Below are 17,223 nucleotides of genomic sequence, written 5' to 3'. Positions count from 1 at the left end.
TGAGTCGAAGAGACGCCACGAGGGAGACGTGAGGACGCAGACACCTGAGAGACTGAATCTGAAGTAACGTTTGTTTTTGTTTCAACACTTCACGGGTTCTTTTTGCACATGAACTAAACTGATATGAAAGATAGGGCTGGCGGAGGAGATTGTACCCAAGTGACTCTGTGGATCGGGCTGTTGGAGTGAGCTGGTCATGGCACGTACGAGGATCTTTGCGGTGAGTCACCTACAAGCACCCCTCAAACAGACAGGACAGTTGCACACACATTCGGGTAAGGCAGGATACACCTTCACATTTACTACTTAGAGTCAGGCTTAAAGATAGCATTTAGCTGTGGGTTTGTGTAGCGCCGTAACAGTGCCTCTTTAAATGCAATGACCCCCCCCCCCCCCCCCCCCCCCCCCCCCCGAGTTTTCACCGTAGACATCACTCCTTGGCTAGCGAAAATAAAAATGGCAGACCTGTGCAAAGGTTTTACTCTAGGCTGGGGGTGGAGTCCATGGGTGGAGATACCAGGGGAGGATAGGGATCTCTGTGTTGTAAGATTTATGCAGACCACAAACAAAGTACTGGATGGGTTTATTTCACATGTTGTGGGTCAGTACACAAAAACACTGTAGAGGTGGATTTTTCATAATATATTCCATTTAAAACTTTAACTGATCACCTAAAATTTCTTGTAAATTACAATAAAAAAAAAATTAAAAAAATAGGATTTGACGCCAGCAACACATTTCTAAAATGTTGGGACATGGCCGTGTTTTCTTTTAACGTTTCGGCTGTCCTGTCTTAGTTTGAAAGGCGTTACTGATGTATTTTTTTTTTACCTAAGAAATGTCTCAGTTTCAGCATTTGATATGTTGTCTTTGTGCTATTTTCAAATAAAAATGACACACACAAGACCACATTAACCGAGACCAAGACATGATTTGCAAATCATCTCATTTTGCTTTTATTGACATTTTACACAACGTCCAAACTTTTGAGGGTTTTATAATTCACACACTTTTTCCCCTCAGTCTGGAGATTTAAAGTCATATAAGAAAGTGCAGGAAGAGGACTTCAGTCATGCAGAGACTCGAGTGAACCCTCGTAGTGCTCAGTCCTCTCCTGTCGGCCATCGTTGCTGTCCTGAGAGAGAGTCAGAGGAGAGACGTTAGTGAGGAACATGTGATGTCTGTTTATGACCACAGGGTGGCAGTAGACTCCTTCAGTGCATGTAGTCAACAAAGATGTAGTTCTGAAAACTCCCCTCTTCTTTTTTCTGGAATAATCTAGATATAAAATAAATAAATCAGAGATAAGGACGCTCGCTGTGTCTACTCACACTGAGGAAGGAGTGAGAGGAGGAGGAGGAGGAAGACTGCACTGGAACTCGTCTAGGTGGAGCATTAGCTTTCATTCTCTCAGACAGCCATCTTTTCAGCTTTAAACCTTTAACAGATTTTAAAACAGAAAATAGTGTTGTAGTCAAGACCACACTTACCGAGACAAGAGTGATCCGAGACCAAAACAAGACCAAGACCATAAATATCTCTGAAAAATCCTCATCTTGTGTTTAGGGGGCGTGTCACTCACTTCGATTGGGTTGAAGTTTGCGGTCGTAACCGGGGGATAAAAATCAAACTACAAATTAATTTAAGTTATTTGTTGATTTCTAATCACAGTAATGACACGGAAAAAGTAGCAGATCAGTGGTGGTCTTGACCGGTCTTATATCAAAATCAGGAGTCCGCCCAGTCCGAGACTGGGACAAGACCAAGTAAAAATGCTTTTGATTCTGAGACGAGAGGGAGACCTTCAAGAAGTGGGCTTGAGACCAAGAACGATTTAAAGTACAACAACACTAACAGAAACTAACCGACGTGGTTTTTAGAGCAGTGTTTTTAAAAAAAAACATTCTTATGCATCTTGAAACATCTAAAAGAAATATCATAAGTGTCTCATAATTATCTAATAAGACAAAATAAATTGGGAACCACAGATAAAAGATGACTCTGATTATTGTAGACACACTTACTGTGCTTCTTGGAGTGATGCACGGCCTTGTAAGAGCCGAGCATGGCCAACGGGTGGTAGGATAACGTGAAGGGGTGGACGAGCGCAACCTAAGGTTGGAAAAAAGAGGCGAGATTGGCTTTAGTGGAAACCACATCAGGCACAATAACACACACTCACACACACAGGGTCTGTTTCTGCAGAGGAGAGTGAAATATCAGCCAGGGTCCTCGTACCTTGGAGTGCTGGTTGGGGTAAGAAGCAGCAGGTTTGCACCTGTACAGCGCCAAGATTTCCTCCACTGGAAGGCTGCTCTGAAGGCGGGAAAAAAGGGTCAAAGGTTGGAAAACGTCAAACCAGTTTAACCAGTAAACACATTCTGAGTTGAGATTAAAGACCACGCTCTTTATGTGCATGTTTGGAATGGAAAAGATGGGAATCTGATGGGAGGCAGAGAAAAGACAGTGTTCCAAGAGTTTTTTTGAGTGTCCGAAGATGAGGCATTCGATTGTCTAAAGAGCTGGGTGTTACTGAGGGAAGGGGACTGTGACGCTGAAGGCCCCGCCTCCATAGGTGAGGAGTCTGGTGTGCGGTATGGACAGCAGGCCAGTGTCCAAAGACCGCAGGTTTCAGGATGTGGTGTGTGGGAGGTCGGAGGTCAGAGAGGTACTGAGGGACGAGGGCACGGAGGGTTTTGTAAGTGAGGAGGAGCATTTTGTGTTTGAAGCAGGATTTAATTGGGAGCCGGTGGAGGGGGGAGAGGGTTGGGGTGATATGCTGCCAGGGCTGAACACAAGGAGGTGTAAGACCGACAGCTAATTCAAACATGGACACTCACCATAATAATCCCAGCAAATGATGACAGGATCATTGCCTCGCGCTCCAAACGATTAGGATACTGGGCCATTCCTGATCTGCTTGTTGCCCCGCTGTAGGTGAGAAGAGGATTGAGTTCATTTTAAACATCATGGAAACCTGGGGGGGCCTAATATTTAAAGGTCACATATTATGCAAAACACACTTCACCATGTTTCTCTAACTCAGCAGGGCTGAAATAGAGGGGTTTATAGGCATGATCAAATACAGGATCAGAGTGGATTTAGAACAAGAAACTTCACACATGTTTTGAGGAGCTCTGAGACTTATTTAAACTGGTTGATGAGGAGGAGGATATGTGAACTTTAAATCAGAAATGCTTTAAGAATGTAGAAAGTAAAATGATCTCTTTCCTGTTGTCTCAGCTGCTCGGTGGTTCTCATTAGGAGAAATAAAAGTAGCTGAAAATGTGGATCACAAAAACAAAAGCTCCTTTATTCCGATGTGTGGATTTTTTAAGTTTCTTAGGTCTGCCTTTTTCTCTTGAGGAGATTTTCGGTTTAAATCTTTCAAACCTTTCAAATATAACTCTGATTTAAAAACATGCTTATAAAGGGGAAACGTAACAAAGAGATTAACGACAAATTATGCAAGAGTATAAACTCAATTAATAAAACCTCAGTGAGTTATGTAAGACGATTAGGACGGAACTACCTGAGGGGGGTTTGGCTACCTGCCTGCAGCTTGACCAATAAACTGACCAGGAGGGATTTTAGTTGAGTGTTTGATCTGAACATTCCCGGTGTTCACTGAAAGACTAAAAGATTGTGTTTGAAAACATGTGCCCATCCCATGGTCAGTGGTACCTTAAGTCTTTGAACACACAGGCTGCTTACATGATGTCTCTGTCGAGCACATTCCGTCCCTCCTCTTTCTCCAGCCACCACAGAGCGACGCTGATGGCCAGGTCGTAGTGAGCCTGTAACATAGACACAAATCAAGCTGTCATCTATCTTCTGTTAACATGTCATCCCATGCTTTTTTTACCAAATCATCCAGCACGGTGGAGGTCCCCTTCCCCTTTGGGTCAAAGGACTTCTCTCTTAGTTTCTGTCCGATGTAGTCCCCGCTGAGGGGAAAGGAAAGAATAAATACACCTGATGCCATCTTAAGTCGTTGTTCTTAAATCTACAATCACTACGTTCTTTATGTTGGACTCACATGAGGGCTTCGACTTCTCTTTTCAGCTGCCTCGCCTCCATTTTCTGATCAGAATACTTTCAAGCAGAACTCCTGGAAAAACAGGACGACATCCCAATACAGTATCATCTGCATAACGTGGAGGGTGAATAAAAAGGATCTACTGGCAGCAGGGAGGGCTGGCATGCTTCCTCTTCCTCGTCTCCCCATTTAGAGTCGAAGCCTGGTTCTGAGATTTTTCAGAGAAACCTGGTTCTCCATTGTTTCTGTGTTTGTGACAGTTTGTGGTTTTTCTAATAATTTATGTTGAATTAATCTTGATTTCTCACCATCTCAGCAGCTCGTCTGTACCAACAAAGACGGAGCAGACACCTGAATTACGTGTTTATCTTAAAATATTCCGTTCTTGTGGATTTCTTCAGGTGGCATATTCTGGATACTTCAAAACAACAACCATAACCTGGATATTTGTGTGAAATCAAGTGTGTTAAAGTATTCTTTTTCCTATATATATTTCCTTTTTCCTATATTTTCCGTACAGTGTGTGCCGATCAAGACATGAGCTAATCAGACCTATTCGGTTTTTTGAACCAGGCTGTAAACATGTCAATCTCTGCTGTAAAAACAGGCTTTTTAGAATGGGTGTGTATGTGACTTCCTGTGCTTCTGCAGCCAGCCTCTAGTGGACACTCGAGAAACTGCAGTATTTTACACTTAAGCATCGGCTTTTTTCCGGAGGTTGCCGCTTGGTTCATCAAAATTGCAATAAAAGTCCTGCACGACTAAACTGCACAAAAACATTAGCAAAATTCATTTTGCAGGAATTGTTCTGCAGTTTTAAAGGCTTTATATGCGATTTTTTGATCCAGCAGATGTCGCCCTTGAGCACCAGCATGAAACCAAAACAACTAGCGGTGCATTGTTGTGTCAGCATGCTAATGCTAGCGATCTTTATGCTGATCTTATGCTCATATCTTCACACTGCATGTAAATTTACTCGAAATGAGCGTGATCTAGAAACGTAGTTAAGCAGTGAGTACAGTATGTTATTCTTCTTTTCTCTAGTCCCTCAATTAAACAACTCTTTTTTCGCGAGGGGAGGAGTCAGCCGCCGTCCAGGCGATATAAACAAACTGAAGATAAGACTCGGAAAACTCGGAAAGCATCAGACAGTGGGACTTGGGTGTTACACTCATTGTAGACAGTCATGACTCACAGAGTTATTTTCAGAGGATATACTTGATTTCTATTACATTTAAGTGTGACAAATCACATATAAAGCCTTTAAGCAACTAAAACAAGAAATGCTCCAATGTTGGCTCTCTAGGACTTCTATTTTGGTTGTTGCTTTAAAATAGGTATCAATTTAGTTTGATTTTTACTAGAATCCGAGTTTTAAATCCTGGTATCGTGACAACCCTAGACCTAGGTAAATACCTTATAGTGGTTATGGTTTCTGAAGCAGGTATTTACACCACTGGTCGCCACCTGAGCGCCAGATAGTGAATCTAAAACCTGAAACCAGGATACAATGTTTACATGCAGAACAAATAACAAGGATACTTCAAAAACATAACCATGTTCATTGTGTTTATGAAAACAGAGTCATGGAGTAGGGGCTTAATCTACTGCTGAGGATGCAGGAGATAAACCTGATCCTCTGTCGGACCTCACAGAGACCCACCAACATGTCCGACCTAACATGCAGAGAAAGTCTAGTTCACCTATTAACATATTCTCTGCAAGAACAACTCAAAGTCCTGGGTGCAAATGAAGCAAAACTGAATCCATCTTTAATGTAAAATGTCAGTTTAATGAATAAAAACAATATTTAAGTCAACATGCTGTACTCACCACTAAACTCTGCTAACCGACCCCAGCCCTCCAGTTTACATGATGACACTAAACTCTGTACAGCCGTCTGCCGTCATGCTACACCGACGCAGCCGACCTTTGTGAGGAGTCTTTAACGGGAAGCAGACTTCTCAGGTGAACATTCTGCGCTGAATTATTAATGAGCAAACTTCCCGTCATCACTGACACACATTACCGACCAGAACACATGCACTGCAGAACACACGTTCATTACATCTACATGAACATGTTTGGATAAAAGTACAACACAGAAAAATAAAAACAATCAGTCCACATTAACAGACTTTTCCTGCGTTGCTTTGTTTCCAGTCTTCTTCTGTCTCTTCTTCTTCCCCTCCTTAAACACCGGAGAGCTCAGAAACATGCTGTCCGTGAATTTATCTCCGCGTCTGATTTTGCTGTAAAAAAATAAATAATAATGATCACTTCCTGTTTTAATTGAACCTGAAACAAAGATGTTACCACTGATCAGTTTCAACGAGAAGTCCTCACCTGTTGAGGGTCGGTTCTTTGTAACTGACGACACCATGTCGTCTCCTGGTTCTGCCTCCTGCTTCACCGTCTGGAGTTGAGATGGTGTTGGTCAGTGTTGTTAAGACTCCACTTGCTGCAAAAACACACAAATAAGTTGAGCTCTTAAAGGTCACATATTCTCTTCCTCTTCTTCAACCAGAGAGAGTCTCAGATCTCCCCAAAACATGTCTGTGAAGTTTCTTGTTATAAATCCACTCTGATCCTTTATTTGATCATGCCTATAAACCCCTCTATTTCAGCCCTGCTCAGAACAGGCTGTTTCTGTGTCTGTACCTTTAAATATGTATATGAGCTATATCTGACCACGCCCCCTCGCTGGAAGGGCTTGGGTGTCTCGGGTTTCTCGCTCCATGTCCTATTGTTTACGGTGAGAAGGCAGACTCAGAGGGCAGAACAAACACCTAGCTGTGGGAGTGTCACCCACCTGGGGGAGGGGTTACTGCCCTTTGTGATGTCATGAAGGGAAAATCTCTAAGCTGCCTGTTTGATCACACATATTCTGAAAAGTGGAGCAGGCAAAAGATGGAGAGGATGGACTTGATTCTCATCATTGGCGGGTTTGTCGACGGACTAGAGACACATATTAAGAGTTAGAGGAACATGCTGAAGTGCATTTAGAATAATATGTGACCTTTAAATTAAATCCAGCCCTACAAGAGGAATGAATAAAAGATGCTCTTTACACAGTTTGAAGACTTAATATGTGTAATTTCTAAAATAGAACACTTCTTATTCAAGATGTCCCGCCAAATTTAACAAACTGATGTGAATGTATTGTGGAGTAAGGAGGGGAGGGGAGAGCTAAGGGAAGTAGGAGGTGTGTCCAAAGACAGCACCTGTTTTGACTCCATATACACTGTCCTATCTGTACAATAAAAGCATAAAAAGCCCCAAAATAAAAAACCTTACAAGATCAAGTCAGGACATTTCATGAAAGAAAAAAAAATGTTGCACTAGAAGACCTGCCATCTTCACTGGAGTTTGACCTTTAATCTTTACCAGGTAATTATTAAATAAATAAAAGACAAATTATAGGACGTCCCACCTGACAAGGCTTCAGTTGTGACAGCAGCAGACTCCTCGATCACTGCCTCCCTGCTCCACGTCTCCCTCCTGGGGGTCGCAGGTAAAGAGCCGGCTTCAGTGTCAGCATGGCTGACATCGATGTGCATCCACGGAGGCATCTCATCGGTCAGCAGGTCTCCCATATCTTGACGACCTGCCGCTCCTCTGCTGTCCACCATGTGACTGTTGGAATCTGACATATTAGATGTCCTGAAGTCGTTCAGTGAGACGTCGTCTTTGTTTGTGCCTCCATAGACGACAAACGTCTCCCTCAGATTTCTGGTCTGTGTGAGTCTCTTCAGCTTGGACGTCTTCCTCTTCTGTTTTGGGTTTGACTCCTTCTTGGATTTGTCAGGTGTCAGAGAAAATAAATATGCAAAGAGTTCTTCTTTTTCACTAATATAAGAATGTGGGTCAACAACTTGTAATTCATCTAGTTGGTGTTGATTTCTTTCAGCGTCGTCAACGTCATCGAGAGGAGAGGCAGATCTAAACCCTGTGTTGTTATGGCGACCTTTGGTCTTCTGCTTCCTGTTAATTAAACTTTCAACACACTTTTTACTCTTTTTACTGGACCCATTCGTTTCTTCTCTCCTTGCTTTTTTAGGTTTCTGAAACTCAGCTTCTGAAGAACATTCTGGGTCCAGCTGTGGTGCATCGTGGTTTTCTTTGCCAGTCGAATCCTCTTGTGGGCTTCCTGGATCCTGAGTGGCCAGCCAGGGACGCTTACATGAGCTGGGTGTTGTCTGGACACATGCACCATCACTTTCACTGTGTGGACTTGATCCTGAATGTTGCATAACAGCGACTCCTTCTGCCTCACAGATGGAGGATCCTGCAGAAGGCATCACGTCGTGCTCTGCGACGTCGACTTCTGGGGAAGCCCTGCTCGATAACATGCTCTCCCTGGCAACTGAGATCACAAACGTCCCCCTGCATTTTGGTTTGTGACTTCCTGCAGAATTTGTCCTGACTTCATTTCTCTGTACTTCATTCGCCAAATGTCCAGAACTAGGAAGTGCAACCTCATCAGCACAGAACAGGAATTCTTCAGGTAGTTCATGGTCTTTGGATGCTTCATATTTTCTCTCGATTACTTCTTCCATTTCATTTTGGATTTTTTCAAATTCAGACTTTCTGATCTCACTTTCACGCAATGGCAAAGTCACAAAAGGCGTCCTGGTGAATGTGGACATCCTCCTGCCTTTTGTCCTGGACCTCCTGCATGTGATTTTAGGCCACGCCTCCTCTGCGGTATCATCCTCTGGTGCAAGTCTTAGACTCTCTCTGGCTTTTGAGAGTCTAAAATCAGGGTCCATGAAATAATCGTCCACATCTGGTGGGGCAGTATCAGCAGAGTCTCTTTTGGACTTGGGGGTGTCATTAGATTTGAATTTCTTCTTCGCCTTCTTCGAGTTGTTGCCAGCCTCAGACTTGCTCAGTTTGGGAATGCGAGAGGTGGTGACACTTGTACTCTGTGATTTGGGTGACTGAGACTCTGTAACCTCCGGGTCTTTAATACTCTCTGGTGCGTGGTCATCTGTAGAACCAGTAGGAGAACTCTGAGCCGCACTCGACTTAGAATCTGCAGAGCTCTCCACTTGTGGATTTTCCCCCACATTTGACCCCGAGGCTTGTTCCTTCTTTTTCGGCCTGCCAACACGTCTTGTCTTCTTAGCCTTAGTTTCCACGGTGACTATCTCAACAGAATTACTCAGCGTCATGTCCATTGTCGCATTCAGAAGAACTGTATTCTCCTGTTTTTTGCCAGTTTCTGATTCTGGTTCAATGACTGAGCTACTTGGAGGGGGAACATCGTCGGAGAGAGATGGCTTGGGTTTTTCATTTAGACTTGAAGCTGAGGGGGTTTGGCTGTTCTGAGGACAGGGGACAGACTTCATGTCAAACCCAGATTGAGAGATTTTCCTTGAAAGCCGATCTACTTCCTCCATTAGGGTGCAGGACGGACGAGACAGTCCTATCCCAGGAACTAGTTTGTGCTGGCTTGAACACCTTCTCTCTGAAGTTTTCTCTGCAATAATTTGATAAAAATTAAAATTATTTCCAGCAAACTTTTTATGAAAATCGCAGAGTGGGCAACAATAATGTATGATAAAAAAGACTTTTCAGGTGCTTACCTTTGCAAACATCAGAGGGCGGTGGCAGTCTGCTCTGGATATTGAAGGCATCTGCACGGGTTTTTGTTTCAGGCAAATCTGCTGTGAGTTTTTGGAGGGGACACGGCAAGGGCTCTAGAGCTTCGGGCTGGGGAGGTAACTGATCTGTAGGACTAATAATCAGAGTTGGGAGGAGGGCGAGGACAGGATGAAAGAAAAAAACAGAATGAATTCAAAGCTGCCGAGACCTCAAAGACATGTTATTAGTTCAAAGTCCAAATCAATCTGAACACAGTATTTCCTCACCTTTCCATTTCAAGATGTTGTTTGTCAATGTCGCCTGATGAGATATTTGCTTCCTCCGACAGTTTAGGAAGATCCTGCAGGTAAATCATACAAATAAAATCACAGATAATGTCAGGTGTAGTTTGATAAATAGGTATCCTCGACTTCCGTTTGGTTCAGAGTTCTTATGTTTCATTGAGACAAACACACTTTTAACTTCGTTGGGATTTCCAAAATCTCAGAAAAACTGAACTCAAAATAACATCACTGAGATAATACTGTGCGTCTTTCAAGTACAATTGTGCCCTTAATGTCTATCTCTAGGTAACACAGAAAAAGAGAAAGTGTTTGAGTGGAAATACGTCTTACACCGTCAGAGAACAAGTCAGCCACCATGTCCAGGTGCTGTCGAGTGTTGCTGTGGAGGTTTTTCAAGATGAGGAGCTGTGAGAGAAAAAAAAATTTCAGTCAATCATCAATTCAAAGAGGGAAATTCTGAGATAGTTTGTCTGTTAAAACAAATGTGCACGGTCAGAAATAACAGCCTTCTACACAACTACTACCACGATAAATAGGGCATGAATAATGTTATGAAAGGTTAAAGAGAGTGCTGGTTAAAATAAATATATAGATAAGCCATTCATGAGTGAGTGTGGGCACAAAGATTGACTTGGCTCTCTTCATCCTGAAGGTGAGTCATATGAGCCTGTGGCCTGAGGGTAGGAGGTTTGTAGAGATTGTAAAGTGTGTGAGCGTGCGGTGTCTGAGGCTGTGTGTGTGTGTGTGTGTGTGTGTGTGTGTGTGTGTTGTATTTGAGGCTAGGTGTTGTCCCTTTAGTTTTGTCCTCCTTTATGAAATGCTGATTAGAGGTTCCTGCTCCTGTCCGATTATTTTACTGCTCATCGTTATGATCCTGTTTTACTAGGAGCAGTAAAATAATAAGCAGTAACCTACTTAATGTAAACTAAACTGTAAGTGTTGATATTTTCAAACAACAAACCAACCAGTTTCCTGTGCTTGTACTTCTTTGCGGCTAACTCAAAGCACAGAGCCTCCACTTGTTTCTGAAGGAACATGATGTCTTTCTCCAGCTGCCGGCTCCGCTCCTTCTGCATCGCCAGAGCAACAGCCAGGGCCTTGTTGTTCTTCTTCAGAGACACCTTGAAGAAGGAAGACGTGTCTGGTGCAGCAACAAAGAAGAATAACAGAATTCCCATGTGTTTGCTCATTCAGAAAATATGTGAGGACTGCACAAATGTATTAAATGGTTTGAAAAAGTGTGTCAGACTCACTGAGAAGCTTATTTTTGATCTTCGATGCTGCAGCTGAAGGCTGCTTGGAGGACGTGATGGGTGTCATTGTCCGCACAGGTAACATGATCAGGTGTTATGAAGGGCTGTGTGAATTATTAAATTATTTGTTAAAGCAAAACACGGGACTTTGTACAACAGTGTTTTTAGCACAACGAGCATGACGTCACAAGTACGGAAAGGGAGTCAGTGTTGTCATGTATGTGTCTGTCTGTCTTTTATCTGTCTCAATGTTACATTTTAGGCATGAAACTGGAGGTTTTAGACACTTTGAGCATTTCCTTTTTTGAGCATAACTAAGCTGACAATTTTTTTTAAATTTAACGTTAGCTAGCCAACCGACATCTATACTATCTTATTCACTAACCGGGTGGTGTAAAGTAGCACATTACATTCAAAATTAGGACAAAACTTACCGTTAACAAACTTCAACAAGCGGGAGACTTCGCGTCTTGCTAATAAAAGTCCTTATCGATGATAAACGAACGCTAATAATGTCTTCAATAGTTTAAAATATGTCGTGGGTAAAATGCTGCTCGTTCCATTTTAAACATAAACAGAAAGTCCGCCGCTCTACAGCGCATGCGCGTCCCAGGAGCTGACGGCCAATCGGGAGACGATTAAAAGTCTCCCTGCGCTAAGTCTTTCAGGCAGAAGTTGTCTATTCTGAAGCCGTTGCCTCCAAAACTCAGCTATCCATTTGTTTTTGGATAATTGTTAGTTCAACTATGAATGACTCCATTTAAAAGTAGGACTCGAATTTTCCTCACGATGGGGATAGTGATACGTATGTGCGTTTATAGCCTCTGAACCTGTGAGTTAATACTTAGGGAAAATTTATGATTGACATGTTGTGTTTTACAGTCACATATGTTCTTCGTGCCATCCTTCATCATAACAAGTTGTTAAAAGTTCCTTCTCTTTATGCTTGAATTTCATGTTTATAGAATATAAAAGGTACGTGTAAAATCAAACCTTTATATTTTCACAAAGGTGGTCAGACTAAATCCACTTTTCTTTCAAACCAAATACATTTATAACCTCTATAGTTATATGTTTTGTTTTCGTTTTACTCTTGGGACTGTGACACGCTCTGAAACACATCAGATTTCATGGTAATTATGTCAGCTTTTCCATGAGTAAATAAAGAGCTTGTTGTGGTCAGACAGTGTATCTGATTCTTGGCATTTAGTGAACGAATTGCATCCTTATGGCCTGACACAGATATGCAGATGTGCTGAAAATGTTGCATGGATTATTTTTTATCTTGGTTTGTTTGTGTTTGTGTTGACTATGGCTGAAGATGCCTACTATATTTGTTTACACAGCAGTTGACATATGTCTCTTTCAGATCAAATTATTAATTTCTAACTGTAATCAGGGAAAAAAACCTGGAAAACCTGAAAAACAGTTGACCCATTTTTCAGTCATGGAAAGCACATGGAAATAAAAGGAAACACGGCATGTCCTGGAGATTTTTTTATTTTGAGTAGGGCGCTACTTTTGTTGGCTCTACATTTTTACATAGAAGAAAACAAGAGGAAAGATTAGGTTATAAATGCCTAAATCATCATATTAACTTGCTTATATTGATTTGATTAATTAAGTACTATATATCGGCCTGTGTATTTGCATTATTGTTATCAATTCGTCATCATTTAAAAGCATGTAAGAGTTCATAGTTTGAGCCAAATACTTTTTTGAATCAGATATCCAGAGCAATGAACATAATGGTGTTTGTTCGGCACACTGCATTCCTGTCAGACCATCTAAATTGTCACAGGTAAATGATCTCCAGAAAACAGTGGGAACCCTGTTTAAATTACCTGAAATACAGCCTCCCATCATAAGAATAAAGTTTATTTGATCGATATTTCTGAGTGTGACCTCTGCTGCCTTCTTTGTCTTGATCACAACAGTTGGATTGAGTGCGATTATCGATTCGTCAGGGCTGCCTGACTACGGGAGTCGGCTTTATTCTGTCTTCGATGTTGGACTGCTTCATACATTGATGCCAAATTCAAATAGTGGACGGGTAATTTTTAATTTTTTGCTGTCGTAACAATTCAATCACATTTCCTGTGTCAACTGTTCCCAGATTAAAGTTGTAGCTAGCTAGTACAGGAGGCTAACTTTGGATAGCTTGGCTAAATACAGCTGTCTTACTGTACATTTCGTCAAACTAGTTTGGTAACGGTCTGAAATCCTTACTACATGTACTAGGTGGGTTGTTAAATCTCGAAGAGTTCATTTGATTGGAAATGACAATGGGAAGCAGCTGATATTTTTGATAGAATAGAAATGTCAAAGAAATTGGCGAGGTAGCTAAGATGCCGGTGTTGCGTGTGAAAGAGTGACCGTGTTAACTGGTGACTTCAGCCGAATCCGCCTGTGGTTGTCGTAGTTACAACAGCTGTTCAAAACGGAAAGAGTCCTCGAAGGTGTCTCTTCAAATGTCAAGACATATTAATGAGATATGTCTTTGATGAAATACTAAATTCAGAGGGATTTGCGGGGTTTTTTCGTTTTCAACGGCTTGTAGTCGCCAGTTAACACGGGCACTGGTTACACCGATACACCTGACGTTACAGTTGATAGCTAGCGTACAAGTCAGCTGCTCTGGTTGAGTGAAGCAATAGTTTCAACTTGACTATTTAATTCATAGGGGATTGAAAATGAGACCGCACACCTTCGTGATATTAAACATGAGCTTGTGTACACATCTGAGTGATATCCGGTGTGATCAGGTGGAGGGCTCGGTCACGCCACGGCCTGTTATGATCACATGATGAGGTGGGGAATGTGATTCCGCTACTTCTGCTATTTCTTCAGCACTTCCAGCAAACACAAGCAATCTGTTGCTTTTTTTTTCAAAGGGTGAGTCCAGAGAAGCTTTGAAGTGGATGTTCCAGTTTTTACACATAATTAATAGTGAATAATAAGAAAGCGAGGTTGACTTCCGGCTCCTGGATAATCTTATCAGCCGGCTTTCACTAACCAGTCACCTGATCATCTGCTGGGTTTCTTCTGTCGGACGATCCAGTGACAGGTTCATAATGAGATACTTCCGACTTCTCTTGTGGGATCAAGTGTGTGTGTTTTTAAAGAAAACATGTTAAACCTTTTCTTTTCCTGGTTAGGGAGGACTGAAGAGTCAGAATCACAGACAATAATCTCTCAGTTTCCTTCCTGCTTCACTGTTTTTCTGGCCCAGATCTCCACTGACAGATGAAGTTAGAGAAAACATCATGGGAAATTCTCCTTTAACTCAGGCACAGTAATAAAACAAACTAGACAGCTGAGCTGGAGAGGACTGGAGCCATCAAAAACAAAAAATTGAGCAAACTCAACAATTCTACAATTCATTCAGGGCACGTTTTATCCAAAGCGATGTACATCAGAGAAGAACAACACAAGCTAGGATTTAGAGAGGAGGAAACACCGTCAGGAAGTGCAAACAAACAGCTTTAAGTCTGATCGGACACACAGGAAGTGACCAGAGGCAAAGCACAGGTGCTGACAGGAAGTGACCAGAGGCAGAGCACAAAATCAACAGTTGCTCTTCAGAGCTCTAATCGTCATCAAAACCGTCCTAAATATCGTCATCATCATCATGAAGGTCGTAGGTGTTCATAAAGAGCTGTGTCTTTAGTTTTCTCTTAAAGGTGCAAAGTGACTCTGAAGATCGAATGGAGTGTGTTAGTTCTTCCCACCACCGGGGGCGGCGGAGGACAAGAGTCTAGTTAGAGGCTTGGGACCCTGTTGTGAAGGTTGGATCAGACATCTTTCATTGGCAGAGCGTAGTGGACAGGAGAGAGTTTACACTGTCTGTCTTGTACTAAACGTTGGCAGCGATGTATTTGTGCAAATTTGACATGAAGTTTGTTGATTTTAGGGCGCTTCTTTCCATCTGTCGTCTGGTTCTTTTAATGCTTATTTGTCGGCCTTTTAGTTGCCTCTGTGAATGACTTGGTATATCTTTGTGAATCAGGGGTTCCCCTCAGTGATCTCTTGAGTAGAAATAAAGGTGGATTGATCGATTAATAATAAAGTTCAGCTGCACAGTTGAGCTGTTTTTGGAAATGCAACTTTGGTGCTGAGAACTTTAAGAGAGTGTTAACAGCTCTGAGGTTTTCTAACACAGTTATTACATGTCTGTGCTCATAGGTGAATGTCTACAGGGTCACTTGTAGTTTATAATTTATTTGTGTTTTAAAATGAGCTTTAAAGAAAGCACAGAAGTTGTTGACAGATTGACTGATCCTGCTGCACACATCATCATGTTTCCCTGCTGAGAAGAGAAACTGTCATCATCTCATTACGGGGAATCAGTTACACATGCGTATGATCTTTTCTCTTCCTTCCCGTCACAGGACCAGCAGTGAGATGGCTGCTGACGACAAGTCCTCGTCTTCATCCTCAACGGACTGGAGCGTCGAGCCGCCTGTCCTCTCGCCGGCCAGCCCCTCCCACCTGACCCAGTTCAAACCACTGACCCCGGAGCAGGATGATCCTCCCCTCCGCTCCGCGTACAGCTCATTCGTCAACCTGTTTCGGTTCAACAACAAAGGTCAGAGAGCAAACTCCGTCATCGGTGACGCGCTTTGAGTGTGGGCTAGAGCACGCAAGGGTTAGAGAGCGAGCAGGGAGACAGGGAGGCGTCTGATTGGTTCATCAGATTGGTACCTCGTGGCAGACATTGGTCGAAGTTTTTACAGGCTTACAACTGCTACAGATGATTGATTTTCTTGGTTCCTTTTTCAGAGAACATGAGTTATTCATTTCTGTCAGGACCTAAAGACAATTTACACCAAAATCTTAAAAAGTGGATCTGGAGGAAATTACCAACCCTGCCTTTAAGCTGCTGATGAATGATGTCCCTCACCCTGAATGAATACATGTTAATAATTCAAAGGGCAGCGTCCTGTCTGATGACCTTGTTTGGAGAAAGCTTACTGATTTATTAACTGTTTACAGAGATCATTATTCTGTGTGTCTTCACCTCTTACTGCTAACAGAGTGTAACAAATGTAAAAGGCAGAAAGAATCACATCCAGGTCAAACAGTTTGGTATAAACGAGCAGCGTTCCTCATCCGTTCACAGAAGTCAGAGGAACAAAGCTCGGCCTTGTGAAGTCATGTGATAAAGTCTTTCTGCCTGGAGCCGTGCCAGGAATCAGCAGGCCACATGACGTGTGTGTTTATCCCCCCCCCCTCTTTATGGCAGCATTGGTCAGTTATTCAACATATGAGAACAGAAAATAAAAGCTCTTTAGTTCCTTTGTTATTGTTCAGTCACTCAAACCTGCTGGGTGTCTTTTACCTACAGCCGGAGGTCGGCGCTCTCAGAGAACCACATTAGACGTTGAAATTATGATTCAGTAGTTCTGCTTGGATCAAGCAGGATCCAAAGAAAGTTCTGGAGCACACAAATCACTGTGTGTGTGTGTGTGTGTGTGTGTGTGTGTGTGTCTGTGTGTGTGTGTGTGTGTCTGTGTGTGTGTGTCTGTGTGTGTCTGTGTGTGTCTGTGTGTGTCTGTGTGTGTGTCCAGAGGATGGGCGTCCTCCATCAACGGTTCCAGAGAAGCCAGATGTGCCGTCCCCTTCTCCTCAGTCAGAGAGGAGGAGCTGCTCCTCCAGTCCATCTCACTCCCTCCACGGCACCAGACCGCACCGGAAACCACACTCAGACCACCTCAGACGGACCTCCACTGCCTCAGGTAAAGCACACACACCCACACAGTACGGATGTTGTAATATTTGAAGCGCGTGTGTGTTGGATCACACTGATCAGCCGTCTCTCCAGTGATGGATGTTCAGTTTTCAGACACTCTTGTTTAGCGACTCTCGTGCTGTGTTTCAGGCTTCAACTACTTTTTCAAGCGTTGGGGTAAGGTGTCCTTAATACAATCACCATGACGATGATGATGATGATGATTAGTCGATCTCGTAGAATGTTTGATGCTCTGACAGTAGTCCAAATGAATCAAACCACTCGGTGATTTCTATTAACAGAATG

General features: G+C 42.7%; 3 protein-coding genes across 5 annotated transcripts in view; 1 reads left to right on the top strand and 2 right to left on the bottom strand.

Annotated features, from left to right (window-relative positions):
* Window positions 1-566: 566 nt before the first annotated feature.
* On the bottom strand, window positions 567-5,964 carry LOC132986946 (uncharacterized protein C2orf80-like). The gene is made up of 9 exons (XM_061053671.1): window positions 5,873-5,964; window positions 4,040-4,111; window positions 3,866-3,947; window positions 3,715-3,797; window positions 2,841-2,931; window positions 2,239-2,316; window positions 2,025-2,112; window positions 1,332-1,438; window positions 567-1,135 (listed from the first exon to the last, which is right to left on the bottom strand). The coding sequence occupies exons 2-9, from the start codon at window positions 4,078-4,080 to the stop codon at window positions 1,067-1,069; spliced, it is 639 nt and encodes a 212-aa protein (XP_060909654.1). The 5' UTR covers window positions 4,081-4,111; window positions 5,873-5,964; the 3' UTR covers window positions 567-1,066.
* Window positions 5,811-11,784, bottom strand: LOC132986945 (shugoshin 2-like). Its single transcript, XM_061053670.1, has 9 exons — window positions 11,621-11,784; window positions 11,187-11,290; window positions 10,899-11,074; window positions 10,264-10,338; window positions 9,916-9,989; window positions 9,631-9,782; window positions 7,473-9,524; window positions 6,386-6,500; window positions 5,811-6,291 (listed from the first exon to the last, which is right to left on the bottom strand). Exons 2-9 carry the CDS (start codon window positions 11,269-11,271, stop codon window positions 6,159-6,161), a joined length of 2,862 nt encoding a protein of 953 aa, XP_060909653.1. The 5' UTR covers window positions 11,272-11,290; window positions 11,621-11,784; the 3' UTR covers window positions 5,811-6,158.
* A 1,355-nt stretch (window positions 11,785-13,139) lies between these two features.
* Window positions 13,140-17,223, top strand: part of pikfyve (phosphoinositide kinase, FYVE finger containing) — a 28,761-nt gene continuing 24,677 nt past the window's right edge. For 2 of the 3 annotated variants that reach the window (XM_061053690.1, XM_061053689.1), the window contains exons 1-3: window positions 13,140-13,239; window positions 15,578-15,774; window positions 16,757-16,924. In XM_061053690.1, the coding sequence (XP_060909673.1) occupies window positions 15,591-15,774; window positions 16,757-16,924 (352 nt within the window). In that variant the 5' untranslated portion in view covers window positions 13,140-13,239; window positions 15,578-15,590. Of the gene's footprint in view, window positions 13,240-15,577; window positions 15,775-16,756; window positions 16,925-17,067; window positions 17,095-17,223 lie in introns of those variants that run through there. The other variant, XM_061053691.1, reaches the window with a different exon arrangement.

The sequence above is a fragment of the Labrus mixtus genome, chromosome 13, assembly GCF_963584025.1.
Source record: "Labrus mixtus chromosome 13, fLabMix1.1, whole genome shotgun sequence".
In the NCBI taxonomy this organism is placed as follows: Eukaryota; Metazoa; Chordata; class Actinopteri; order Labriformes; family Labridae; genus Labrus; species Labrus mixtus.
Note: the sequence above shows the minus strand (reverse complement) of the source record. Positions and strands in the feature narration are given on the sequence as shown.

What these genes read in the sequence shown, in the direction of transcription:
- LOC132986946 (XM_061053671.1), bottom strand. Translation starts at nt 4,080, where the DNA reads ATGGAGGCGAGGCAGCTGAAAAGAGAAGTCGAAGCCCTCAT. An exon ending in CCACCGTGCTGGATGATTTG is followed by an intron (nt 3,798 to 3,865) that starts GTAAAAAAAGCA and finishes TCTATGTTACAG; the next exon opens with GCTCACTACGACCTGGCCAT. An exon ending in GTGCTCGACAGAGACATCAT is followed by an intron (nt 2,932 to 3,714) that starts GTAAGCAGCCTG and finishes TCTCACCTACAG; the next exon opens with CGGGGCAACAAGCAGATCAG.
- LOC132986945 (XM_061053670.1), bottom strand. Translation starts at nt 11,271, where the DNA reads ATGTTACCTGTGCGGACAATGACACCCATCACGTCCTCCAAGCAGCCT. An exon ending in GATCAAAAATAAGCTTCTCA is followed by an intron (nt 11,075 to 11,186) that starts GTGAGTCTGACA and finishes TTGCTGCACCAG; the next exon opens with ACACGTCTTCCTTCTTCAAG. An exon ending in AGTACAAGCACAGGAAACTG is followed by an intron (nt 10,339 to 10,898) that starts GTTGGTTTGTTG and finishes TTTCTCTCACAG; the next exon opens with CTCCTCATCTTGAAAAACCT.